The 11838-nt window shown below is 37.9% G+C and overlaps 1 protein-coding gene across 1 annotated transcript; it reads right to left on the bottom strand.

The window, feature by feature from the left end:
* Positions 1-5103: 5103 nt before the first annotated feature.
* Positions 5104-8030, bottom strand: LOC143660358 (uncharacterized). The gene is made up of 4 exons (XM_077133648.1): positions 7935-8030; positions 7228-7331; positions 6753-6820; positions 5104-5631 (listed from the first exon to the last, which is right to left on the bottom strand). The coding sequence occupies exons 2-4, from the start codon at positions 7325-7327 to the stop codon at positions 5443-5445; spliced, it is 357 nt and encodes a 118-aa protein (XP_076989763.1). The 5' UTR covers positions 7328-7331; positions 7935-8030; the 3' UTR covers positions 5104-5442.
* Between the last annotated feature and the right edge of the window lie 3808 nt (positions 8031-11838).

The raw sequence follows: 11838 nt of genomic DNA, 5'->3' as shown, positions 1-11838 counted from the left end.
GGTTATTCTGGAGGTTATTCTTATGCACTATATAGATATCTCTTTCAATTTTTGGTGTATTGAAGTAGATAGAGGGAAATGCCTGAAACCATCGTAGCGTAATCCAGTAGCCTTGATTCTTGAAGATGATTGTATCACTGTATAGCTTTTACAGTTTGATTGTGTGATTGTGAAAATCTTGTGACTGACACTCTATCCAGTGTATGGACAGAAGAGTAAAAACATAAAGATGAAAGGTAAATTAAAAACGGTTGGGGATGGGGGGTGGGAAATTTTGGATGTTCATCTTCACTTTTATTTTTACTGTCATTGTTTTTGGAATAATGAAAATGTTCCAAAATCTATTGTGATGATGAACTCACAACTTTATCATGACACTGTGAACCACTGATTGCATGCTTTGGCTGATTATAATTGGATGTTAATATAACGCAGTGAAATTGCATTTGAAAAAAATAAGCAACAACAAGAACAAAAACAAGCCTGCAGACAAGGACAGAGATATGAACCAAAGCAATAGTTTTGAGAGCTCAGAAATCAATCCTCACACTTACGGCTAACTGATTTTTGACTAGGGGGCAAAGAGCACTCCAAAGGGAAAGAATAGCCCCTTTAACAAGTGGTGCTGGGAAAACTGGATCTCCATTTGCCAAAAAAAAAAAAAAGGAGGACTCCTGTTTCACACCATATACAAAAATCAACTCAACATAGATCAAAAGCCTTAATATAAGAGCTAGAACTGTCAAACTTCTAGAAGAAAACACAGAGAAACATCTTCAGGACCTTGTTGTAGGCAATGGTTTCTTAGACTTTACACCCAAAACATAAACAAAAAAGGAAAATAGATAAACGGGAATTCACCAAAACTAAAAACTTTTGTTCCTCAAAAAATTTTTCATGTAAGTAAAATGACAACATATACAATGGGAGAAAATATTTGGAAACTACATATTCAATAAGGGATTAATATCCAGAATATATAAAGAAATCTTCAGCTTAACAACAAGGCAAAGGACCCAATTACAAAACTGAACAAAAGTCTTGAATAGATACCTTTCCAAAGAAATGGCCAGAAAGCACATGAAAAGATGCTCAACATCATTAGCCTCCAGAGAAATGCAAATCAAAATCCAAGAGAGGACAGTGCGACTGGCTCGGTGACAGAATTCTCACCTGCTATGCTGGAGACCCAGGTTCGATTCCTGGTGCCTGCTCATGTAAAAAAAAATACAAAGATAGCATTTCACACCCATTTGAATGGCTGTTATGTAAAATGAGTGTTGGAGAGGATGCAGAGAAATAGGAACTCTCATTCATTGCTGATGGGAAAGTAAAATGATGCAGCTGTTAGGGAATACAGTTTGGTGGGTTCTCAGAAAACTAAGTATAGAACTACTATATGACCCAATAATTCCACTACTAGGAATATACCTCAAAGAAATGAAAACAGGGACTCAAACAGATATTTGTACACTGATGTTCATGGTGGCATTCTTCACAATTACCAAAAGATGGATGTAACCCAAATGTCCATTAACTGATGAATGGATAAGTAAAATGTGGTATGTGCATACAATGGAATATTTTTCAGTTGTAAAAAGGAATGAAGTCTTGATACATGCAATGTTGTAGTTTTATAAACTTGCTGAAATACAGATACCGTAATATCTGTATTTAAAAATAATAGGAACATAAAAATGGGCTGGCTTAAAAATGGGGATTATTAATTTACAAACTTAGTTTTGAGGCCATGAAAGTGTCCAAATCAAGGCATCAACAGGCGATGCTTTCTCCCCAAGAATTGCTACCTGCAATCTTGGATCCCTCTGTCACATGGTAAGGAACATGGCAGCATCTGCTATCTCTAACTTCTCTCCTGGGTCTCTTTGCTTTCAGCTTCTGGGCACTCCCTTATGGCTTTTTTCCCTCAACTTCTGTGCCTTCTTCTCTGCGCTTCTGTGTCTTTCCCTCTGTTTTGTGTGGATTTTCTCTCTGAGCTTCTGTCTTTTTCTGTCAGTCAGCCTGACTGACTCTAGTAAGGGTATTAAGATCTACTTGAGGCACGCCCAAATGGAAATAACCTAATCAAAAGGTCCTACCCACAACAGTTTTATACTCATAGGAATGGATTGAATTTAACATGATCTTCTGGTGTCCATAAAGCCTCCAAACTATCACATGCAATAACATGGATTAACCTTGCAGACATCACATTGCATGAAATGAGCCAGACAAAAAGTATAAACATTGACTGATCTCACTGATTTGAAACAATTAGAATAAGAAAACTCATAGAATCAGAATCTAGAGTATATGTTGCTAGGGGATGGTGTAGAGACAAGGAATGGGAAGTCAAAGCTTAGAATATACAAGGTTCCTGTTTGTAATGATGCAGGTATTTTGTTAATGGATGGTGGTGATGTACCACAACATTATGAACACAATTAACGGCACTGAAATATATATCTGAATATGATTAAAAGGGTAAATGCTACATTGTATATATGGTGACAGAATGAAACTTTTTAATACATGGAACTATACTATACAAACAGTGGATCCTAAGTAAACCAGGGCTTACATTAATAATACAATTATAAGAATGGGCTAAAATCAATCCTAACAAATGTTCCAGATGAATGAAAGGTGTTGTTGGTGGGATGGGTATATGGGAAACCTGCATTTTTATGCATAATTGTTCTGTAAACCCACAACTTCTCTAATAAAGAAAAAAAATGCCTATAGGATACTTGTTTCTTTGAATCATAATAACCGATTCAAGGCAGACATATTTAAGTGGGCAGCCTTTGGTAATTTTAATGTTCTATTTAATTGATGTCAAAGACAACAGCTTCCATGGAGTTTGACAATGTTTTAACTGGAGAGAAATCTAATCTTGTATCTTTCCTGATGTTCAAGGAGAGACCATGGATTGCTAGGTCAATCCTCTTGACTGGTTGTATGCATGCTAAAATTTTCCAATATTTTAATTCCATAGGGACCAGAAAGTTTTTGGTTATTATTTATAGATATTTGCAGTAAAGTCAAGTAATTATCTTATTTTAAATATAAAGGACTAGTTTTCCTTTTCAATTATAATTTAATCTTTGACCTTTGAGGCCAGAATTTGTAGCAAACCCAAATTTGTGTGCAAGGTTGCAAACCCACGTGTTTACTAGCCCTATTATAAACTTATACAATTACTTTTCCATTTAGCCATATAGAACAAGATTCCTTAAATAAAACTACATTTCTTTCTGTGTTTCAAGTTATCTGGAAACAATATCTTCTGTTCTGAGTATGATCCACTGATTCATTCTCTATGCTCTAGCTACAGTGATCTTATTTCACTTCTTTCAAGAAGCCATATTCTTTTACTGCTTAAGGACTTAATATACTCTCTACATAGAAAACATTTACTCCTTCTTTTTTTTGTCTTATTTCTCTTCAAGTTTCAGAGTTGACTTTGAAATCACTTTTTTTAGGAAGCCTTTTCTGATATGCCTTCCAAGAATCGAGTTCTCCTAGTATACACTTTCATGGCAGCCTGTGCCTTTCTTCCATAGAATTTATGACTATAATGAAAAAATATAAGATCAGATTATCAAAGATTTTGTGTCTTCTCGAACAGTTCAGAACCACCAACTCAAAAAAGTGACCCAAATGAGATATGGAGATGCCCAACTAAACTGATTTAACTAATGGTGGTTTTTATTGAATATTTGAAGACTACTCTGAAAGTAGTATGCCTTCAGAAGAATATTGAATGTATCTTTTCCATATCACACATTTAATATACAAGGGACTATAATTTCTAAAATGTTGTGCACAGCAAGAAACCAAAAAAACAACCAAAGTGAGAAATACCATACGGCATTCATGGATCCAGACAATAGATAAATGCTTCTCTAAGACATTTCTTTCCTTGGAAAACACATACACAAATAGCAAGTTTGTCATGACTTCTTTCCCAAACTGAATCTAAAATTTAAGGCAAAGAATAAACGGACAAAGAGAGAGAGGAAAATCTTTGTCTCTCATGAACATTCGGAAACTTAATATCTTTTAAATAGTATTTGACAGTATTACTAGTGAATACTTGTAGGAAAATATAGTTTTCCTGGCAGTGGTGTTGAAGAACTCCTTTCCTATGTCTCTCAGGCTCAATTTGTAAATTATTATGTGAAACACTTTTAGACAGACACTGGCACTCATAAATTATACAGCTCATTTGCATATTCCAGTCATGAGACATTATGCAAAGTGACATGATTTGCATAATGGATTCCTCTTGTCGCTTCACTTGCTACGTGCTTTTTACAAACAAAATGAAATAAAATGAAAGCATGAAAAGATAAAAGCATCAAGTTACCAGCTTGCCTATTTCCTTCCCAACTCAATACCCTTTGCTTTCATTTTCAACAGGGTATTGGGGTGAAGGAACAGAAAACAAAAGTATACACGCTTACAAACAAGAAAACAAAGAGCTTTCATTTGATTAATTTTGTTCTTATTACAATGTACCCACTATCTCATTGACATCCTTCATCATGAACAATTCATCTGAGAGAAGAGGAATAGGAAAAAAAAAAAGAGAGAGAGAGAAAGAAACTTTATAGGACTTTTTCTTTTTAAAATTCTTTTCCTTCGCCTATGACGTTTAGAGAAGGGGTTGCCGCTTTATAACAGCCCTTGCCCCCCAAGAGTATTACTTAGCCAGTTACTTTCTTATTTGAGGGTGGGGTGGGGATCATATTATGATTGAGAGAAATGATTTGGGCGAAGGATTTTTTTCCCTTCTAGAAGAACTTTTATAGGGCTTCCTGTTTTGAAAGAGAGAGAGAAGACAGGGTTATGTTTTGATTATTTAACAAAATATATAAGGGCTATATATATCGTCAGTACCATGTCGACTTCTCTCCGCTCTACTCCAATAAGCAGGAAACGTTCCCTCAGCAGTTGCTAGTTTTGCTGCCGGCTTTCCTTGCTCCCACCCCCACCCCCCGCCACCCCCACAACCCCCCTGCACCAGTGCGAAAGGCAGAGTGTGCCAGGCGGCTGGCGGCCGTACCCTGTGGGAAAAGTTAACTGTAATTCTTCGGCTTTTAAAATCAATTAACCCGTGTGTTAATTAACGTCAAGTCGACGGGAGGAGGAGGAGAAGAAGGGGAGGGAGGGAGGAAAGAAAAAAGCTGCAAGGGCGGATGGCAGAAGAGTTGGCACAGTGCCATCCATTCAGGGGCAACGCCACAGTTTCGTGTGATAGCAGCAGCGGGTATATGTTACGGGGGCCCTGTATGCGGGCCAGACAGTGCGGTAAAGCCAAGGGAGATTATCCAGACCCCCAGGAGCGAACAGCGAGCAGCCACCGAAGGCGCGGGTGCCAGGATTACAGCCTAGGCTACTCCAAGTATGAGCCCTTCCTCGGACCCAGAGACTCGGCTACTTGGGGTTTGGGGGTCTTCCACACCAAAGAGGCACAAAGCTGACTTTAATCACTTTTTTTTCCTTTAAACTTGATTCTGCCGCAGTGGAGCCAGCACAGCGGATGCTTTCACACCCAGCAAGACAAAGGCCGTCGTCTCCGCCATGACACCACTCCGTTCCAAGGAGAGGCCGGGATCCTGGACCCTTTGAAAAATCAAAAAGAAACAAGAGAAACAAACAACAAATACAGCAACAAACAGAGAAAATGAACAACAACCAAAATCGTGTGCCCATTTGCCCATGCCAGGGATGATCTGGGCATCTGTTGCAGCAGGAGGTGCTTGTGTGGAGCTATTTTTTGGGGGGTGGGGTGGGGTGGGGTAGGGTGGGCTGTTGGCTTGTTTGCTATTCAACTTCGTTTATAATTAACTAAAAAAAAAAAACACCATTCAGCCTAGTCAACAACAAACAAAGAGAAAAAGCAGACATCGGAAGAGAGATGCCAAAGCAAGCGGCATGACCGTATGCCACAGCCGGTTCCACTTGCCATTCGGAAAACCTCAGGGAAAGATGCCAATTCTACAGCTCTGAAGAAGGCGCAGAAGGGATCATAAAGGTCTACAAATAGAAATCCTAAGGAAGGAATACTGCTTGTACAGTTCTGGATTGCAATTGCACACAGCATCTGCTGGGAGAAGAGAGGGAATATTTAAACGGAGATATAGATGGGTATAAGTTAAAAGACAGGAACTTACCGATTTCAGATAGACCCATGTGTAAGGCTGTACATGTATAAAAATATTTCAGACAAATTAAACGTTTAGGTATGCTTATATTTTTGTGTTATAAGAATGGGTAGGTATCTAGGTGTATATGTTTATGCATATACACACATGTGGAATGTGTGCGTGTGTGAGAAAAGGAGAGGAGGACAGAGGAGAGAAGGAAATGTGTGTATGTGCATGCGTGTGTATGTGCATACATCCCACTTTTTGACCCAGGTATATACAGAAGACAAAATAAAAATCATACTCTAGCAGCAAGCAGGCAGTCAGAGATTTATCTACATTCACTGCTATCACCAGGGAGATGAATGGGGCCGATCTGAAGCCCTTTTAAAAGATCCACTCTGGGAGTGAAGGAGGAGGAGGGATGCCACACAGACATGCACAAACTTGAAGGCAGAGGGATTTGGAAGGTGCTACTTAGGAAACCCTGGTGGCACAGTGCAGGGGAGAAGGGGAAAGAGGCTGGTCTCTCTGGTTTAGGTGGTGGTTAAAAAAAAAAAATCTGCAAAAGGGTTTCAGGGAACGGCTGGTACTTACGTTGTCTGCGTTGCTGTGGATCCTGAAAGGTGTTCTGTTGGCATCGGGCGCTGAGCCAGGGGCAGGCGCTGGCAACAAAAGGGAGAGACAAAAAATAAAGTCATTCAATGGGAATATTAATTGCTGCTCTTGTGGATTTTACAAACCACACAAACTGTTTTCTTTTTCTTTCTGTCTTTTTTTTAAAATGTGGATTGGCGCGTGTCCGTTTCGCATGGAATATACAAGTAGTATGGGATTTACAGCCCAGTTACGGGACTCAGGATTAACCGTGCTGGCATCTTTTGGGCATATTCTTCCTTTTAATGAATGAGCTTTCGCTGTTAATGAGGAATAATCGTTTGGCTAATGAGCTTCGAAACATTAAAAGAAAAGAGGTTTTTCCGTTAATCGCTCTGGTGCGACTGCATGGATGGATTACAAAAGACAGCAATAGGAATGCAGTACAAAGGGGGGTGTGTGTGTATGTGTGCACCTCTTCTGGAGTGGGAGAAGCACCGAGATGGGTGATGTGTCCCTCTGTCCTTCCTTCCTTCTCTCTTTTTCAGTCTCTGCCAACTGCTATGGGTTTCCATAACTCTGCAATCAAATGGTCGGAAAGGATTATTACAAAGAGTGAAGCCTCTGCTGTTAATGTCTCCAGTGTTTAATCATCATACAGTAGAATGGTTTTATGCATATTTCATTTGCATATCATTAAACCGTGTTAGCAAGGGGCATTCAGAGCCAGAAGTACAAAGTTGGGGAGAGAGGGAAGGAAAAAAGGTCCCTATGACGTTTATCTTCAAAAGAGACTTGTTCCATGATCTGTTTTCCACTTTTGCTAAAATCATTATGACTTGGAAACCTTTGAAGTTGGATACAACCTTGGATTCTTCTAATTCCTGCAGAGCGGTATATATTTTAAAACAGCAGAAATGCTCCTGTACTAGACAGTTAAAGGAATATAAACTCCAGTGGGTTGAAACTAGTAGCTCTTTGGGGAATGCAGTGGCAGAAGCCTCTACAAATACCAACACCTTTTTTTTTTTTTTTTTAAATCAGGGGCATCATATTCAAACAAAAGAAAATGGAGACAAGAAATATTAACATGTGGATTATATTTGTTTCTTTTGAGGGGTACTGAACTAAAAAGAATGAAGAAACCATTGGTAATTTATACCTTCATTAATGAATAGTCACCTTTTTGAATGTTTGTTTTTTGTCCTTTCTTTCTAAAGAAGGATGTTGCCACTTTTGAAGCAATTAACCAATTATTTTGTAGCTCTGATCTTTTCCCTCTGCACCCGAAAAGAAAGAAAGGTGGTAGTTAGAGAGTGTGTGTGTATTGGGGGGATTTGAGGGGAGAGAAAGAATACAGTGAGTTCTTTGTAGATCCTATACATGCACAACATATTAATTGGGAGCTTTTAAAAGCTTCCTCAATAGGCTATTTCATTCCTGGTAAAACAGCAGCTGGTTAGCCACTGTTGGTGACTCTTCAGATAACACTTATTTTTATTCTGCCGCTACTGTTGTCTTGTTTTGTTTTTCCTCAGTCAAGAATGAGAGTATAATGTTAGCCCTTCTTTATCAAGTCGCTTCTTCCCTCCATCTTCACAGTTTTCCAAACTGTAAAACAATGTTGGTTTAATATTGAATCCTGGTGCACAGTATAACCGGCACAACTTGATTTGGAGATGAGATGCTGTTTTATATTTAAATTATCCTCATTCCTCCCTTATCCTCCAAAGATTTGTCTCTGTTATGAATATTTAGATGAGGCATGATGTGATTATGCTGTACAATTACTCCTATCCATGGTGGTAGCAGGGGCTGCTGGGGAGACACAGTGCCAGACAGCCTTCAAGCCAATACAGAGTTTGTTTTCAGTATTTTTCCTATCTCCTTGGCGCTGTGGCACATGCAGATGTCGCTGTTGTTCTTTATAAAGCCCTAATGCTATGCAAAAGCATAATGACTCAGTTTGGACGCATAGCATCAACGAAATATTATGGTTGTCTTTAAGAAAGGTGGGGAGAAAATCCTGACTGAAGGAATGTCCATATAAATTATTTTTATTTAAATGAATTCAAAGGATGGGGTGAGGGCAAGTCAGAAAGAATCACATGGAAAGCATGCATAATATTAATATGCACAAAGGGTTCTCACCAAGGAGAAGACACTCCTCACTACAGCTCATGGGACAAACAGGTTCATTAGGAAATAGCTCAGAGCAATGACGGCATTTTGCTATTTCAGTTTTTTCCTTGTTTTAAATGAAGAGTCAGACAGATGTGTTTTCTTTGCATGGCAACATTGAGATGGACACAGTCTGTGAAGTTTGCTGCTCAAACAGCATTTCTAATGGAAACTGGAACTTAACAAGGGCATGGATATGAAAGGGAGGGGAGAAGAGAGCCTATATGAAGAGGCGTCTGTTCAGAGCCGCAGCATGGCATTTTGTAGGACAGGAGGTTTTCAGTACCAGCTTTGCTTTGTTAAACTCAGATGTGTGCTCCTAATGCAGGGAGCTATCAGGGTTTACCAAGATGACCACTGAGGCCCTCCTAGTTCTGAGGCTGAGGAAAGTAGCAGCAACTTGATGCCTGCAACCCCAGCTGTCTACAGCTCAGAAGCCAAAAGCACGGCTACTCCTAATTTGGGGATACAGTAGAGAGCCTCCTGGTCAAGGTATTTGTGAAAAAGGGAATTCTTAGTATTATCAAAGTATACATTGCTAAAGAGTGTTGGAACTGGGTGATTAGGCAGTCCTGATATTTATGCTGGTTAATTCTCAGGGTGAAAAGTTCTGTTGTTTTCTAACATTTTCAGAATGTTGAAATTATCAGTGTGGATTAGTGCATGTGTACGATGAATAGAGATGGACAAATACTGAACAAGCCTGTTGCATAGATTCATGACTGATAAAATATCTGGAATATTACTTGTGGCCTCAAAGGACTGACAAAGCCAAAAAGAAAAGCACCAGTGAGAAAAAATTTCATTACTTCTCCTGGGAGATAGATAAAGTTCAAACTACATTAATAACTCAGGTTAAAACAATTTTATACTTCTGCTTAAATTACCTAAAGACAGTTTTGGTCTGATCTGTGTATCTGCAAAAATTTCTTCTTTATGGTGTCATGTTGACCTGGAACTGGTCTCTCTAATTATAAGCATGTTCTAAATTTTGCCACTCCTCACCTGTAATCTTCAGACTTACCATTTTCATAAAACCCTAACACACAGACACACACATATACATACATACTCACAGACATGATTTTCAACTGTGTAAGAAACTACAGAATACAGTGAATTAATTATTATTTGGAGAATATCTGTTTTATCCGAGTTATTCAAGTTTTTAACCTCATTCTTTCCATATGTTTTCAAAATTATAGCTATTAAATTTTGAAACAATACAGGTAAAGAATTTAGCACAGTATCTGCATTCGACAAGCATTATATAAACGTTACATTTAATTGTTATTATTATTATTAATTTCAGTGTGTTGGTTACTATTTGAGAAAAATAAGGGAAAGGAAATAACACTCAATCTTTACTATTGCTACTAACTGGTAAAACAAGTAAAAGGCTTAGTGAGAAAGAATTAAATAGGAATTCATGGTGAACAGACTGAACTTTCTGTAATCAAATGTCAAACTACAACTCACATTAATACAGTTCATAAAAGAGTTGTGAAAAGACTCTTTTAAAAATATATATATAATTCTGAAATGATCATGTTGCATGACATCTATAATCTAACAAGAGAGTTCTCTCATGGTTGGTATGGAAGACTACAACTGAGAGTTGCTCATTATTTAATCAAATTGATGAGAAAATGCCAACTTTCAGTCTTATGTTAAAAAATAATTTATATTTTGATTAGGTATTACATTAAATGTGTTCAAATATCATTATTTTAAATATGTAGAAAGTGCCCTTCTTCCTAGCCTTGAGTTCCTACCCCACTCCCAAATAGGCTTTTTCTTTTTTTGTTGTTTTTTCTTATTTCATTGGTGAAGACATCTAGGACAATGTTAAATAGAAGTGGTGAGTAGTAAGAGTGAATATCCTTGCCTTGTTCCCAGTCTTAGGGGATATAATTGTCTTGTTCTTGAATTTAGGGTGGGGGTAGAGCTAGAATTCAGTCTTTTACAACCCAGAAAGATGCCCTTTATCAAGGTGGGGAAGTTTCTTTCTATTCCTAGTTGCTGAGAGGGTTTATTTTTTTAAAATCATAAATGGTTGTTAAATTTTTTCTTGTCTTGCCTGCCCTTTTGAGATAGGTAATGGCTATTAGCATGATGAATTACATCAAATGATTTTCATATGTTAAAGTGACCTTGCAATCTTGGGACAGATCTGACTTGGTCTTAATGTATTAATCTTTTTATATGTTGCAGTGTTTGACTTGTTAATATTTTGTTAAGGATTTCTAAATCCCAGTTCATGAGAGATACTGGTCTATAGCTTTTGTAATTACTTTGTTTGGTATTGTTATCAGGGTCTTGCTGGCCTTATAAAACATATTGGAATGTGTACTTCTTTATATCCTGAAAGAATTTGGGCAATTGTTATTTGTTCTTAAATGTTGGCTAGAATTCACCAGTGAAGTTTGAGGCCTGGGGTTTTCTTTGTGGGCATTTTTTTCAACTATAAATCCAATTAAAACAATAATATAGGACTATCTGAATTTTCATTTTTTTACATCAGTTTTGGATATCAGCTTTTTTTTTTTTTTAACATGGGCAGGCACTGGGAATCGAACCCGGGTCCTCTGGCATGGCAGGCGAGCATTCTGCCTGCTGAGCCACCATGGCCTGCCCTACACCAGTTTTGGAAAGCTGTGTTTTTCAACGAATTTGTCTATTTCGTCTAAGTTATCCTATTAATTGGAATAAGATTGTTCACAATATCATGTTATTATCCTTTTCATGTGTGTCAATTCTTTAGTGGTGCCCCCTTTCTCATTCACGAATTAGCAATTTGTGTTTTCCTTCTTTTTATCTTAATGGGTCTTTTAAAAACCAATTTCATTAACCATTTCAAAGAACCAACTTCTAATGCTGCTGTTTTTCTCTTCATTTCTATATT

Source organism: Tamandua tetradactyla, chromosome 16 (assembly GCF_023851605.1).
Source record: "Tamandua tetradactyla isolate mTamTet1 chromosome 16, mTamTet1.pri, whole genome shotgun sequence".
Lineage (NCBI taxonomy): Eukaryota > Metazoa > Chordata > Mammalia > Pilosa > Myrmecophagidae > Tamandua > Tamandua tetradactyla.
The sequence above is the reverse complement of the archived record's forward strand: the minus strand, read 5'-3'. Positions and strand labels throughout refer to the sequence as shown.